This window comes from Trachurus trachurus, assembly GCF_905171665.1.
Source record: "Trachurus trachurus genome assembly, chromosome: 1".
Taxonomy (NCBI): Eukaryota; Metazoa; Chordata; class Actinopteri; order Carangiformes; family Carangidae; genus Trachurus; species Trachurus trachurus.
The window spans coordinates 35,341,987-35,358,903 of NC_139891.1; the positions used below are offsets into that span (position 1 = coordinate 35,341,987).

The window sequence follows — 16,917 nt, forward strand, 5'->3', positions numbered from 1 at the left end:
GCAGGAGCAGAGTGACCCAGTCACCGAGACCTCCCTCCCTCCCTCCCTTCCCTCCATCCGAGTGAGTGTGGGGGGTAAAACCAACAGAACCCGTCCAGACACTTCCTGTCCCGGGGTGAAGGACGCTCCGCCGACTCGTCTCGTCCGTCCTTCAGCGACGCTCTGTGAGGGATTAACCACTTCTGGCCTCCGGCGCCTGAAATAACGCGAAACATGAAGGCGACCGGAGCGAGACCTTCACCACGAGTCCCGTCCGCTTCCTGTAGAGACGCCGCCGAGGCCTGTGTGGTCTGAAGAACCCTGTTGATCTAACTGGGGGGTGGGAGACACATGGTGGAGGGGGAGGGGGGGGGGGACAACAGTCGGTGTTGAGAAGCTTCAGCAGCTCCTCAGGTCCAACAGGTGAGAGCTTCAGCGCTGGTTTCATCACAGCAGCTTCAACGAGTTCATTCAGAACGATCCCACCTGAAGTTTCCTCCTGGTCCAGATGGAACCAGACCAGACCAGGACCAGGACCAGAACCAGAACCAGAACCAGAACTAGACGGTCCTTGGATCATCTCTGAACGCCACACAAACAGTTCACTCATGCTTCACCTTCTTTATCACTGTGCAAACTGCCCCTGCTGGGATCTACTACAGGATCTGAGGTCGTCCAGTTTGATCCCATTCAGGGATTTTAAGCTTTTTTAAGGACGACGCAAAACTTTGGGATTAGAAATAAAAACAAACCATCAAAAATAACAAGGGCTGTCCCGATTGATCATATTTTGATCACCGAAGCTTCGCAGACATAAAATCGATCAAAATCGAAGCTTCGACGGCTGCGGGGGTGCGCAATCGTAACGGGGGGGTGGGGGAGGGGAGAGGCGGCAACCGTAACGTCTGACCGGGGGGGGGGGTGCGCGATCGTTGCAGAAATAATGAAAGTAATGGCAAACTAACACTGCATATCTCCAAAATATGGCAGGTTTCCAGGATCAATCAATCAATTTGTTTATTTCGGGCATGTCAATTTTACACATGGCCGAAAGGGAAAGCGGGAGAAGCAAAAGCTTATCTAGTCCCGCCCCCATTGTGCCAAGTAGTACTCATTTTAATGTAACAATTACCGATGAGAACCGGTGTCAAAAAGGAAAAAAAATCGATCACGGACTTCATGATCGATTACCATGGCAACGAACGAAGCTTTGAAGCTTCGATTTTTTTGGGTCAGCCCTAAAAATAACATCAATAAAATTTCCGTTTTAACTCTACGTCAGCAATAGTACACTTTCTCCTGAACTCTAAACAGGTTGCGTTTGAGACCCACAGGAACCAACTTCCAACAGAACCGGGCCGAGGGTGGAGATTTCTTCCTGCACCAGTCCAGCTCCTGCAGCGATATGGACTCAACCAAGTCAAACAATCTGCTCTGACTCTATGTCCACACCGTGATCCGTGGACAACTCAACTCTGGTTCAGGTTCAGGTTCTGGTTCATGGAGGTGTCTTGCTGCCACACCCAAAAATTAATTTAAAAAAAACCCCATCAACATCCGTTTTTACTTTTCAAATCATCAGCAGAAGCAGAGACCTCCGTCCTCGTGTTGCTGCCACCTGCTGGACTGGAGGGCGAGGTCGTCCTGACTCACTTTAAAGGTGTTCAGAAAAGAAAATAGAATTTGAGCCCACTATGGGTCTTAACATTAGTCTAATAACTCATATATCAGACGATGGAGCCCAAACTTTGTGCAATTCTATTTTCGAGTAAATCTGGGGTGAAAGTGGGGCAGTTTTTTTCCCGCATTGGATAATGCAGGCGCACGGATTATACGTCACGTTGCTCACGATTCATCAGCCACTGATATTGGATCCCTCATCCGTCAATCAAACGTCTGAGACACACACACACGGAGCTCGGTCCCGTCCCAAACATTGACTATCCCGCCTGCTCGCTAAAGACCAATCACATTCGTTTTCCTTACTCGGGTAAACTCGTGCAGCAACTCGTGAAAACTCGTAGAAGGAGGCGCGACAAACAGGACAAACGGCCGTTTCTGAACACCTTTAACACGAGGTGGAAACTCAGACGACAACAACAACAACAACAGTCCTTCTACAGGAGGAAACGAAACGATCCTCCTGCTGTTTTAGTTTGGAGTCGGACCAGAACTTTTCTGCTGAAGTTGTTTCATCAACCGTCGGACGAGAACAAGCTGAGAAACGTCTGAGCTGCAGAACCAGCAGCAGGTCTGAGTCCAGCACCGAGTGTAGATGCTCCAATCAGGATTAGGCTGTCACATGACCTCAGGAATGCATTCAGAGCGTGTGTGTGTGTGTGTGTGTGTGTGTGTGTGTGTGTGTGTGTGTGTGTGTGTGTGTGTGTGTGTGTGTGTGTGTGTGTGTGCTGATAAAAGGCTTATCTGTGTTGGCTTTTAATTGACTCGCATTCCAGCCTCTGTTCACACATTTAACACCTCAAACACACACACTCTTATTTTGTAAACAGCTTTAAATGGTGATGAGGTGATTGCTGTGAACACACACACACACACACACACAGACAAATTCACTTATTGATTAACTCAGTTGATTATCTGCTTCAGTCTGATCCTTGTAAACTTGATCATGGTTAATTATCTTCATTAAATCATCTTTAAAGGAGCAGTGCATCAAAAAAAAAACAAAAAAACAAACAACAAACTGTTGGTGTTGGTGGCACTGTGGCATCATGGGAATTGTTGTCTTTCAGGTTCAGGTTGTTGGGGCAACACTTTATAATAAGTAGGTACACACTATTAAGCATTAGTTAAGCACTAATAAACACTGAATTCTTCATTTATAACATAATACTATGTAGTTTATAAATACAGTTAGTGTTTATCAATGATGAGTAAAACATTTTAACTGTGTTTATAAACTACATACTAATGAGTATCCATGTGTTATAAATGATGAATTCAGTATTTAATGCTTAACTAACTTAACTAATGCTTAATAGTGTGTACGTTTTGACTATAATTAATACCAACATCATCATCAAAATAATCATTAAAACCATAGTTAATGTTTTTCTTTGTGATGAAACTGAAAAAAATGTGTCTGAACATCGTTGTGGTTGCTATGGAGACGCCATACAGTACAGATCATTTCATAAAGACGTAAAGAGACGCGATTGATTGGTTCAAGACCAACAAACGTCATCAGGTCCAGAGGATCAATAACCACAACATGTGATCATATAACAACCACATCCTGAGTAAAGTTTTTTGTAGATGTTTTAACATTAAAAGTTACAGATTCAAACTTTTTTTTTTTTTTTTTACAGTTCAATGATCAGATTCAGATCCTCAGATTAAAGTTGCATTTCTAGTTCATGTTGTCAAGTTTTCACTGCAAAAACTCAAAATCTTACCAAGAATAGGCTATTTGTCTTCTTTCTAGTCAAAACTAATCTCATTCTACTTAAAATAAGACTCATCACATTAAAAAGTAACTTGTTTTTAGACACTTTTTACTTCTTTCAAGCAGATTTTCACTTGGAATAAGTAGAAAAATCTGATAGTGGAGCAAGTTTTTCTTTCTTATTACAAGCACAAAAAACCGGCAGATTTTTCTACTTATTTCAAGTGAAAATGTGTTTGAAACTAATGAAAAGTTAATTTTTAGGTGATGATTCTTATTTTAAGTGAAAAGAGATTAGTTTTGACTAGACATAAGACAAATATTCTTGATAAGATTTTGAGTTTTTGCAGTGTTTAAACTCATTTTGTACAAATTAAATAGAAGAAAAGAAGTTTCAATCAAAGTTTGACACTTTTATTTGTTCTGTTTAACATGTTTCACTAAGTTTCTTATGTTTTTACCTCGGATCGACAGCTGATCATCTCTCTGATCGATCTGATTCTGATGGGTCGGTTCTTCTACTCACATGCACAGTGTCCACGGAGCCGCTGAAGAAGATCATGGAGCGGTTGAGCGGCAGCGCGGCGGTGTTGTCCGGTCCGGGCAGCAGCTGCAGGTCTCCGGCTTCCTCTCCGAACGGGAACAGGTCGCTGAGCTCCAGAGCCCGGGTCAGGAGGACCGGGATGAGGCTCAGCAGGAACCAGGACCGGGACCAGGACCAGGACCGGGACTTCATCTTTCTTCCAGGTGACTGACTGTGTGGGACGCAGCGGGAGCACCGGGGAGGGCAGGCCGGGGAGGGAGCGAGGAGAGCGGCGACACGAGCAGCCAGAGAGCAGCTGCGGACTGAAGGAGCAGGAGGAGCGGGGAGGATCAGGATGATGGGGGGGCAGAGACACCTCGGGGGGGCTGAAGTAACCACCACCACTTCCTGTGGATCGCAAAAATAAAAGCCGAACACTACAAAAACTTAAAAATTGTGTCTTCTTTCTTGTCAAAATCACCTAATTACTTGTTTTTACATCATTTTCACTTGTTTCAAACAAATTTTCACTTGAAATAAGTAGAAAAATCTGCCAGTGAAAGCAAGTTTTTGTGTGTGCTTGTAATAAGTAAGAAAAACTTGCTGAAGTTGGTAGGTTCAACTGAAGGACTATGCACATTATGTATCACAATCAAGCACATTATGTAATTTAAATGTAATTGAGGATGAACTGCATTTTGAACTGCATTTTGTGTTCAGCACGGTGTGAACGGTGTGAACGGTGTGATTATCTGCGGCACTCGGCCTGCGGCCTCGTGCCTACGACCGAATCACAGCCGTGCTGATATACAGTACAACAGCACTCCCTCTCGTGTGATATTGCTTTTATACAACAGTGCTACGAGCGCATTTTAGAACAGTAATAAACTACAAGAGATTATGATTTGTTTGTTTATTCAATCATTTATTTAGCTCCGCCAACAGAAATAGTTCCGCAACTGGAAGGGAGACAAGGCTGTTGCCAGGCAACACATAAACATTTCATACTAGCTTGCTACTAGCTACTAGCTTCTCCACCGAGCTGCTTCCAGTGCTGGTTCTGGTTCTGAGCCCGTGTCTGATTAGCACCGCAGCAACAGGACCAGCGTGAAGACATAGACGTTATCGATACCGTATTACATTTGTTTATCATCTATGTAATCAATATAAACACAGTTGAAGCTAGTAGCTGAGCTACGTGGCTAACAACAGCTAATGCTAATATCAAAACACATCACCGTCAAAACGTAGTTGCCCCCGCGGCGATTTTTTTTCCAGCCGGGTTTAGTAGAGATTTATCGCCAATTAGACGGACCAGGTCAGGTCCAGGTTTTAATGTTCAGGTCCGTTTCTAACTGTAGCAGCAGCAGCAGCAGCAGCAGCAGCAGCAGCAGCAGCAGAGAGATGGGGCAGCTCCTGTATGGGGAGCGTGGCTCTGACTTAGCTCCTGTCCAGCTGAACAGCGGAGTGATTATGTCTGTGAAAAGTCCCAGTGTATATCAGCACTATGGAATGTCTCGTTGTCCAATCAAATTGCTCGGTTGGGACCGGTCGGAACTAACTGTTGTATAATGTCCGTTATATGATGAAGCCAGGCAGTTTTTGTTTCAGAAAATGCAAAATGTGAAACCTGAGTTGTTTTGGGTTAATGATGAGGTAAAGTTGGAATGGTTCTTCAGAAAAGAAGTCTTTACTATAGGCTAGCTACTTTCATAAAAAGTGCCTGGTCAAAAAGAAAAAGTGAATTATTTATGTGAATTCCATGTGGTTTTTGTTTTTGTTTGGTTTTGTCTGTGCTCTGATGATTTTGTTTGGTGTCTAAATATGATGATAATGTGTCTTGTAAGCCCTTATAGGCTGGGCGCCTTAATTGGTGCACGAAACGTAAATAAATATAAATTCATTCATTCATTCATGCTCCACTATCAGATTATTTTAAGTGAAAATATGCTTTAAAGAAGTAAAAAGTGTCTAAAAACAAGCTACTTTTAATGTGATGAGTCTTATTTTAAAGCAGAAGTAAGCGGAATGTTTGTGTTAATATAAGTCTTAAATAGTTATATCTTCCGACAGCAATCACTTACATAGAGTGTTTGGTCTGAAACACGGGTCTGTCAGTCACTCTGCTCTGCTCTGAGCCGAGGAGAAAACTTTCCTTGTATCCTACAACCTTTATCCAATGAGGAGAGAGAACGGCATAAAGGGGCAGTCCTCTCTGTGTGTGCAGCCAAGGGATGTGCGTGAATGTGGTGACGTAGGGACGAGGGCCAATAGATCCATGACGAGGGCGGGGACTGCTAACTCCATCTGCTGACAGGAAGTTAGAGCCAAAACCACCGGATCGCTTACTTCAGCTTTAAAATAAGACTCATCACCTATAAATTAACTTGTTTTTAGATCATTTTCACTTGTTTCAAACTAATTTTCACCTGAAATAAGTAGAAAAAGTGTAAGCAAGTTTTTTTGTGTGCTTGTAATAAGAAAGAAAAACTTGCTCCACTATCAGATTATTTCAAGTGAAAATCTGCTTGAAAGAAGTAAAACGTGTCTAAAAACAAGCTACTTTTAATGTGATGAGTCTTATTTTAAGTATAATGAGATTTGTTTTGACTGGAAATAAGACAAATATTCTTGGTGAGATTTTGAGTTTTTGCAGTGAATTCAGAAAGAAAGTTGTAAGTGAGTACCTACACTGTAAAAACTAAAATACTCAATAAAAAGTGTATTTTTTTTAAAATGTGTTTTACATTATGTGAATATATTGGTTTTTTTTTTTGGGGGGGGGGGGGGGGGGGGGGGGGGGGGGTAAATGTTTTTTTTTTAAGTTTTAATAGGAATACATAGGAGTTAGTTGGCAGAGCTTTGTTTAAAGCAGAAGTAAGTGGTCCGGTCGTTTTCGCTAATGCTGCGTTCCAGGCAGGCTTTTGAAATCGTAAATTACAGCTTCAAGTCACAACTTACGACTTTGTAGCGTTCCAGGCAACCCACTCGTGTTTTTCCGACCTGTTTTACCGGTGAAAGTCACTGTAACGGCCACTCGTAACTTCCGACCGGTGAACTTGTACCAGATCGAACTGGTACCACTTCACGGTCGGAAAAATACGAGTTTCCTTGAACGCACCATAACAGTCCTCGTCCCTACGTCACCACATTCACGGCGTTCCTTGGCTGCACACACAGCCCTGCATGCCGTTCTCTCTCCTCATTGGATAAAAACTGTAGGATACGATAAATGTTTTCTCTTCGGCTCAGAGCAGAGCAGAGGGACTGAGAGACCCGTGTTTCAGTCCAAACACTCTATGTAAGTGATTGCTGTCGGAAGATATAACTATTTAAGACTTATATTAACACAAATATATCACTTACTTCTGCTTTAAGTGTAAGATAGAATCAACTTTATATCGCCAAATAAGTTAGTGAAGCTCAAGTTGTTTTACTTAACCTCCATTTATAGCTTGTAATCATATGTGAATAGGTTTGGTGCTCTGACACCAGTGCAGTCAATAATTATAATGTGGCCTGTAGCCTATGTGCTTGCAAACTAGCAGTTTCTTCTTTCTGTCTTTGCAACTTCTGTGTAGCCTATAATCTTTTTACGTTAAAAATGTTTGTTTTCCATTTTAATGTGCTGGACCCCAGGAAGATTTGTTGACAAATTTGAGACAACACCTCTGATGTATTTATTTATTTATATTTATTTATATGTATTTTTGCATTTATATTTGTAGGTTTATTAGTTATTGGGTGTTTACAGCTTAATTTTATATTTAGGTCTGCAATTCTTTATCTGTTTCTTGTTTTTTATTGTTGCAATGAATGACATGTGAATGCTGCTGTGGCGAGTCGACCATAATTTCCTGTGAAAGATTATTAAAGTACCTATCTATCTAATGTATCATCAATAATTAAAACTAAAAACTAACTCCCTGATTAAACAGGAAACTATTTAGTCCAAATTGTGAACCAGTAAAAGCTTCCGTGGAAGTTGTTCATCATCAGTGTTTCTAAAGCAGGAGAGCAGCGCCACCTAGTGAACACCGACTGTAACTGTGCAGCTGAATTTAGATACGATTATTAGACATTTATTCATTCATTTCAAATATCCAACTTTATTAAAACATTATTTATTTATCTATTTATTTATTCGTGTGTTTCTTATTCATTTCAAACTGTCGTCACTGTATCATATGAAATATAATGTGTGACTGTTTAAAAGACACAGAGTTAAAAAAAAAAACGACCGGATCAAACGTCTTTGTTCACATCAACGTCATCGTCACAGCAGGAGGGAGCATGGAGATAAAAATGGAGCTGCAGGAGTGTGTGTGTGTGTGTGTGTGTGTGCGTGTGTCGTCAGCATGGTGAGAGGAGACGAGTAGCTCAGCATCCTCTGTTATCTAACACCTCCTCTTATGTAACGGCAAAGAGGCGCTGCAGAGAGGAGGAGGAGGAGGAGGAGGTGTGGGGGGTGGGAATGGGGGGGGTTTAGGGGTCTGTATAATAGCTGCACTGATACGAGGGGCGATAATCACCTTCCACTTAACGAGCTCAACTCTGAAGCTCTGTATTTAAAATGCTTCAGTACCGCCTTAAAGAATATTTAAGGTGGAACCGTGTGTCACTCATCTCCCTGACCTGCAGGTCACCTGTTCATCTGTTCACCACTTCATCCACTCTTATCTAATCTCTTAACTATCTTTGTTTACTTTCACTTTCTTTATTTAAAGGCGTCATTCATCCATTTATTCACCGACTCATTCATTCATTCATAAGTTTATCAATGACAGAATAAACTCATCCAGTGTGCGTTACTTTGTACTATTTTTACTACACTGCAAAAAAAAAAAAAAAAAAAAAAAACTAATCGAAGCGTCTAAAGGTCAATATCAGGTTTAATGAGAGAACTAGTTATTTTATTCTATTTTACAGTTTTACATGCTTCTATTTATTACTTTCTTTTCTCTTATTGTTATCTTTCTTTTGAGTGTTTTTTATATTTTGTCCTATATTTCTATCCTGCATTTTAGTGTTGTTAAATATTGTTTTTGTTTTTTTTACTATTGCTATATTTTCTTATTGTTTTTAATATTTGTGCATTAGTCTCCATGACATTCTTCTTGTTTCACCTCTTATATATAGTTTTTCAATCAAAATGTAAAGCACTTTGAACGGCATTTATTAGCTTTGAAAGGTGCTATATATATAAAATTTGATTCATTGATTCATTGAACGACTGTAGGTCAAACTATGGAATACATATTCCCACTTAGCAAAACACCATTTAATTTTTGTTTTGTAAATGGAACTGCTCTGGCATAAGTAATGGATGTACTGACAAGACACATATTTTATCTTCTTGTGTGATCTCCTTGAAATTATTTTTTGTTTGTTTTATTTGGTTTGTTCTTCAGTCATTGTATTTTGTTTCTTTGTTTCTTAATTTTTTAAAAATTGTACTCTTAATTGTTATTCATATATTTCGATCATTATTCTTTTTGTGTAATTTCCTTGTAAAATTTCATTTATTTCTATCATCTATATATTTCTGATTGCTCATTTGTACTGTATATTTTGTTTTCTTTCGTTTGATATTATATTTTATTGTTAACTATAGGTGGAGGCACCTGATAAGCTCTTTGAGTTTTCACCTCTTCCTGCACTTTAAATTGTTAAATTGTTACTTTTACTTGTGTAATTTTTAACTGTGCAAATATATAAAATCAAAAAAAAAGAAAAAAAAAAAAAGCTCCACAGCTCCCAGTTCACCTCTCTCTCCTTCCAGATCCATCCCTCCTCCTCCTCCTCCTCCTCTCTCTCCTCTCCTCTCTGCAGCAGCATCATCAACCCCTCCTCCCTTCCTCCTTCTCCTCCTCCTCCTGCTCAGCCAATCAGCTGCCGGGGATCGGGGTCATGTGACCAGCAGCCACCAATAGAGCTGCACTAGGCACCGGTGCCTCTCCCTCTCCCTCTCCTCCTCCTCCTCCTGCTGCTGCTCAGACGGTGTGTCTGGTCTGGAAGAAGCTCTGATGGACGTGAAGGACCCGCGTAACGAGCTCAGACACGCTTCTTCTTCTTGTTCCTCTTATTCCTCTTCTTATTCTTCTCCTCTGTCTTCCTTCCCTCCTCCCTCACAGGGGGGATGAATGGGGAGGCGATGGAGGGAAGCCCGGCTCAGCAGCAGCAGCAGCAGCAGCATCATGCCGGTAACGACTCCCACCTCCTCCTCCTCCCCCCTTCCCCTCCCACCATCACGCCGGCCATCCCCCCCTACGTGAAGCTGGGCCTGACCATCGCCTACACCATCTTCTACTCGCTGCTGTTCGCCTTCATCTACGCCCAGCTGTGGCTCGTGCTGCGCTACCGGCACAAGAGGTTCAGCTACCAGACGGCGTTCCTGTTCCTGTGCCTGCTGTGGGCGGCGCTCCGGGCGCTGCTCTTCTCCTTCTACTTCAGGGACTGTGTCACCGCCAACGCCCTCAGACCCTTCGCCTTCTGGCTGCTCTACTGCTTCCCCGTCTGCCTGCAGTTCTTCACCCTCAGCCTCATGAACCTCTATTGTGCCCAGGTGAGGGGGGCGGGGCCACTGGTTCCAGGGCCGCCATACCGAAACGTTTACTTTCATGTGTCGGAATGCCGGCCCTTAAAGCAGAAGTAAGCGATCCGGTCGTTTTGGCTAATGCTGCGTTCCAGGCAGGCTTTTGAAACCGTAAGTTACGGCCTGAAGTCACGACTTACGACTTTGTAGCGTTCCAGGCAACCCGCAACTCGCGTTTTTCCGACCTGTTTTACCTGTGAAAGTCACTATAACGGCCACTCGTGCATCCCTTGGCTGCACACACAGCCCTTCATGCCGTTCTCTCTCCTCATGGGATAAAGCTTGTAGGATACAAGAAAAGTTTTTTCCTCGGCTCAGAGTGACTGACAGACCCGTGTTTCGGTCCAAACACTCTATGTAAGTGATTGCTGTCGGAAGATATAACTATTTAAGACTTATATTAACACAAAAATATCGCTTACTTCTGCTTTAATTATTTATGGAAAAGGGGTGCCATTCCGAACCTGAAAAAAGTCCGCCATTAAAAGGTTTAAGGCACTGGGTACACACATTGCAGCGAATGCTTTGGTAGTCCAGTGGTTAGAGCATCCGCCTTTAGAAGGACTGTGTCCTTCTAAAGTCGGCTCCAAAGACAGGAGCAGCTCCGGCCTGGAGGCGGAGCTCGGAGCTCTGAGCTCTGATTGGCTCGTTACCAGTGGGAAAGAAAAGGCAACAGAGTTGGACCAGTTCAGAACTGGTACCAGCACCAGGTTCTTTTTGACTGAGCTTTGACTGGTGCTGGTGCCAGACCTGGTGCTGCTGATGGTGAAACAGAGGCTGGTCCTGGTCCTGGTACTGGTACTGGTACTGGTCCTGGTGAACTACTGACTAGTACCGATACTAGATCCATCTACCAGAAGCTTTGACTTGTAGTACTGGTCCTGGTCGTGGGACTGAAACTGGTACTGGTGTTGGTTCTTGTGCTGGTTCTGGTACTTGTTCTGGTACCCACTTTGGTAATGGTACTGGTTTTGGTACCAGTTCTGGTATGGGTTCTGGTTCTGGTGTCGGTTTGCAGTGGCGAAAGTACCATTAATGCAAGTAATGCCGTTGCATTAGGGCCCGTGGCCAAAAAAGGCCCGCGGTGAACGGTAAAAAAAAATAAATAAATAATAAAACATAAAATAAAGTATCAATTGGTGGTATAGGCTACTGTATTAAATCATCTTGGCTTTTACATCATTACTGTAATTCATTAACGTTATTCTGGATTATGAACATGCGCGCGGGCATAGCCAGGTGACAGTTCTCCTGTTGTCGGCAGTTTGGCAGCGCAGCGCCGTCCCTGACCGTCTCTCCCTGACTCTTTCTCTCTGTGTCTCTCACGAGCAGTGACACGTTCAGCACCGAGACAGCGGACAGCGCCGTCACTCACTCAGGGCCCCGGTCCAGATGGAAACGGCTTTTTTGAATCTGGATAAATACTTTATCAGATCGGCATCGCGTCAGGCGGACGGCGTTTTCGGGGGGGGGGGGGTGAAAACGGTATTTTTTAAAACGTGTCCCAGAGTGGGAAAATCTGAAAACGCCGCCCCAGCGTATCCGTCTGGACGGCCAAAACAGATTTTTTCTAAAACGATAATGTCATGCCCCCCACCACTGTAGCCTACCTGTAACCTGAGACACACACACTCCGCTGCAGCAGGCGACACATTGGACGTAACAACAGCGGCCGACTGCCGTCGGGTCGCTCAGACGCTGCGGCTGAATCACACCTGTTTAATCATCAGTGATATTTAATCTGACACAACTCCCTGTCAACATTTAATCCCATGTCTGAGTTTGAATACAGCGGGGGACTTTCCATCTTCTTCTCTGTCTTTAGTGTTTATGTTTTATGTATGTGTGGCAGCGCTATAGCGCCACACACGCCTGGAGTAGCCTATACTACAGTCCAACCCCCCCCCCCCCCCTTATTATTATAGGGCCCGCAAATTTTTTTTTTGCATTAGGGCCCGTAGCAGACAACTTTCGCCACTGTCGGTTTGGGTACTAGTTCTGGTACTGGTTCCGATTCTGGTGCTAGTTATGGTACCGGTACTAGTGCTGGTTCTGCTGCAGGGTACTAGTTCTGCTACTTCCTGTGTTGGTGCCGGTGAGTGGTACTAATACTAGTCCAGTTAGAGATTATACTGGTCCTGGTGCTGGTGGAGTTTCCACTGGAGAAGAGACTGGTTCTGGCACTAGTGCAGCTAAGACTGGTAAAGGTCCTGGTCCTGGTTCTGGACTTGGTGACTCAACCAAACGTGTTTCTCACCATCTAAACTGTTGGTACCTGCAACGATTGGGACCAGAACCAATCAAGAGTCTGTCTCTCCAAAATAATTCAAGACTGTGATCGTACTCAAACCTTGAGACTTGGGCTTCGCCAAAACCATGAGGACGCACGGCCCGGGTCAGATGTAGGACTGTCCTGCTTTGGACCAAAGGTTCTGGCCTTGACAAGTCACGGTGGTGAACCCTGTTTGTAGATGGAGCAGTTGGACATTGAACACCTTCGAGTGTTGTGTTGTGGTCGGATTGTGGGTCGATGTGACAACCTGTCTGTCTCTTTGTGTGTCTGATGTGTCTCTTTGTTTCTTTCTCACAGGTTTACTTCAAGGCCAAGTCAAAGTACACGCCTGCGCTGCTCAAGTACAGGTACGTCTTCAGCAGATCCCCATAAATCAAACCAACTTGTATAAAGAGTTAAAGTTAGTGGACGATGTTTCCCACTAGTAAGAAGAGCCGACTGACACAGCAGCAGTGTAATCTTGACCACACATTAAACAGGTGGTCCACACAAGCAAAAAAAAAAGTACAGTAAGGCATTCATTATCGCTATTTGAAACAAGCCAGTAGATGTGTTGATAGGTAACAGTAGCGTCCAAAAAAGAGGAAGACTTTGGTAACCGTTGTGAATACGGTTGCCAACGTCTTCTTCTCTTTTGGACTGCCATTGAATACTGGAACTAACGATCACAACTTGCGATTGTTAGCTCCAGTAAGTGCACAACAATTCGCGCACTACAGAAGTAAGAACATAGTGTAGATAGTATACTACAACATGACAGAGTTCTCATGGAGGTATTCCTCTCGCCTCCTAGACTCCCCCTGTACCTGGTCTTCCTGGGCGTCAGTCTCCTCTTCCTGGTGGTGAACCTGGTCTGCGCCCTGCTGGTCAAGACAACCACCGCCGACGTGAAGACCATCGTCCTGGTGAGGGTCACCATCAACGACAGCCTGTTCGTCCTCTGCGCCATCTCGCTGTCCGTCTGCCTCTACAAGGTCGCCAAGATGTCGCTGGCCAACATCTACCTGGAGTCGAAGGTAAAGCTGCGCCGCTGCACGTTGTTTCCCCCTGAGCGACCGACCGACCATGCATCCATCGTCATGTCGGGAGCATGCCTATGTTCCCACAGCCCTTTGTTCCCACAGCCCTATGTTCCCTCATTTCTAAAGTTTTTTTTTTCTTTCCAAAATTAGGCCCTATGTTCCCACATTTCCTTTATGATCAATTTGCATCAGATTTTATCCCCATTTCCCCCAAGTTGGTAGTCAGTTACACCCAACCTATTATCCAGTAGCAGTTGACTACAGATGTAATGTAGCTTTTAGCTAAATCTGGGAACATAGGGCCCTGGGAACACAGGGCTGACCCCTTCCAACACTGCTACTCCAACATAGGGTTGAGTGATGAACCCTTTTACCGAAATGAGATGCAATTTAAACAACAAACTTCTACAGTAGTACAAATAGCGTTAGTAGTAGTAAACGAAGCATTAGAAAGTTTGTACAGTAAGTACACCAGGAATTCCGGACATTATTAGTGGGGTAATTTAAGATAGCCGCTTGGTAACGTTAGCGCCATTCGGTTAATAGCGGTAATTCGACCACTGTTCGAGCAAGGGAAAACAAGCTTCTGGGGGGGGGGGGGCGTTTGGCTCAAGGTCATGGTGCAAAGGACCCTAGGTTGAAATTACTCTGAATCATCTCTTTAAAATAAAAATGACTTGACTTAGAGTTTCATTTTGAGAAAATTCTTAGAAATAAGAAAAATCTTAGAAATGAGGCAGCATAAACCTGTGGGAACATAGGGCCTAATTTTCAAAATTTTCAGTGAAAAAAAATATCTTAGAATTGAGGGAACATAGGGCTGTGGGGTCATTGGGCTGTGGGAACATAGGACTGACCCCGTCATTGGGACAGATCATTAACAAACCCAACTCTGTGTTCAGGGGACGTCGGTGTGTCAGGTGACTCTGATCGGCGTCACGGTGGTGCTGCTCTACGCCTCTCGAGCCTGCTACAACCTGGTGGTTCTCGCCCTCGCCGACATCGAGACCATCAACTCCTTTGACTACGACTGGTACAACGTCTCGGACCAGGTGAGGGGTCTGGTAACTGGATTGACAAATGTCCAAAAAAACAAACAACTTTCCTCGCTCCTGACCTTTGCCCTCTCCGTGTGTCCTTCAGGCCGACCTGCGATCGTCGCTGGGAGACGCCGGTTACGTCGTGTTCGGGGTGATTCTGTTTGTCTGGGAGCTGCTGCCCACCTCGCTGGTCGTCTTCTTCTTCAGGGTCCGACGACCGCCTCAGGACAGGGTCAGTCCTCTAGACAGGGCCACATGACCTCGGGTCCAGGGTGCCAGGGGGCCGACATTCCGAACGTTTACTTTCATGTTTCAGAATGCCGGCCCTTGACTATTGTTGAAAAGGAGTGCCATTCCGAACCTGAAAAAATGTCCACCATCGAAAGGATTAAGGCACCTGGCACCTAATACAGCAAAAGCTATGGTAGCACAGTGGTTAGAGTATCTGTCTCCGGTGTGGGAGATCAGGGTTTGACTCTCGGAGGAGCTGCATATTAGCAGAGACTTTCTTGGCCTCTACCTGATCTTTTCACTAAACTTAACCAACTCCTTTCTACATTGCCTAAACCCAACCAAAGAAAAAAAATAAAACACATTCAGAATGGCGGTCCTTCGGATTGGGGGTCGCCCCCCCATGACCTCGTACCCATTTGCCTTGGAAGTCGGAGCTGGGAATGACGTCACAGCCGATTTATCAGCGCTCCAGTTACAAAGTCGGGAAAGGAGATGGCCGCGTCTATGAAAGCTATTATTACTGTTAGCCACTGTTAGCACAGCCTGCGTTGTAGTTCGCACATACCCACATGAAAATGTAAATTACACGATTGGACGATGGACGATTTCCATATACACGTCTCAAATCTGAAGTTTCAACAAATGGAACGCACCATGAGCACTGTGAAACAGAAGAAGAAACATGGAGATTTAACTGTTTTAGGTTTTTGCTGAAGTTTTTGTTAGTGATTAATGTTTGAGGTCGGATTTTTGCTCATTACTTTGAACGTCTCGACAACTGCACTGTAAAAACCTCTGTTATTTTTACTCACCATGAGGACGATGTCAGACGTTGAACTGTAAAAACCTCAGCAACATTTTAACGTGTCTTCTCTGGTCGTCTGTCCTCAGAGCACCGTGGGTTTACCGAACCACATCCTCTCCTCCAGAGGTTACTTCTTCGACAACCCTCGTCGGTACGACAGTGACGACGACCTGGCGTGGAGCATCCCTCCCCAGAATGCATCGGCCAGGTATGAACATAATAATTGTTCTTGTTGACTCAATGAAATGTGAAACAACAAACTTATTACCCACCTTAGCTTCGCTTAGCTTAGCACAAAGACTGGAAACGGAGGGAAACTGCTAGCCTGTCTCTCTCTCATTTATTCACATATTCATCTATATCAGACAAGACACTCAAAGGACTTCCACCTTCCCTTTTGTCGGACTTCATGCAATCAACGCACTTTAAAATACAGAGGACCATCCTTATGGAACAATCTACCTACATCACTGAAATCAATATCCACACTGGCTTTGTTCAAAAAACAACTGAAAAAAATCATTTTTTAGTTAAGATTTGTAGCATTTCTGGATCTGTCAATTTGTAATTTAATTCATTTTTTTCCTTTTTCATTACGTAAACTGTTTTTTTTTTTTTTTTATTGATTCAGTATCTTTCATTTTTCTATGTTAACTTGTCTTTCTTTTTTCCTTGTTTTTTATGTTGTGAATTTCTGTGTTGTCTTCCTACTCTGAAGACCACCACTGTTGTTGTTGTTGTTTTTTCATAGGGGAGGTATTTTTATAAGTCTTTTTTGGCTTCTACCTCTCCTGCACAATGTTTAATTTGACTATTTTCATTGTTTATGCAGGTTATGTGCAAATAAAAAAACTAAACTCTCTCTTCTACAGTCTCTCGTCCGACTGCTATGACTGGGGCAGCCGCCACAGCAGCTTCACCGTCCACACCAACAGCGATGAGCAACGTCTGACCACCACCAACGCCGCCGCTGCCGCTGCAACCGCCGCCGCCGGTGGAGAGCTCCACCATTACCCATGA

At 43.8% G+C, this 16,917-nt stretch overlaps 2 protein-coding genes across 2 annotated transcripts in view; one reads left to right on the forward strand and one right to left on the reverse strand.

The window, feature by feature from the left end:
• Positions 1–4,121, reverse strand: part of LOC310989805 (nidogen-1-like) — a gene marked incomplete at both ends in the record, with an annotated part of 38,018 nt that extends 33,897 nt beyond the window's left edge. The window contains one exon of the mRNA XM_083976954.1: positions 3,912–4,121. Coding sequence (XP_083833080.1) covers positions 3,912–4,121 — 210 coding nt within the window. The remainder of the gene's footprint in view (positions 1–3,911) is intronic.
• A 5,926-nt stretch (positions 4,122–10,047) lies between these two features.
• gpr137bb (G protein-coupled receptor 137Bb) lies at positions 10,048–16,917 on the forward strand (the record flags this gene model as incomplete). The annotated part of the gene is made up of 7 exons (XM_083977066.1): positions 10,048–10,473; positions 13,094–13,143; positions 13,590–13,812; positions 14,721–14,870; positions 14,962–15,090; positions 15,984–16,105; positions 16,770–16,917. 7 exons carry the CDS (start codon positions 10,048–10,050, stop codon positions 16,915–16,917), a joined length of 1,248 nt encoding a protein of 415 aa, XP_083833192.1.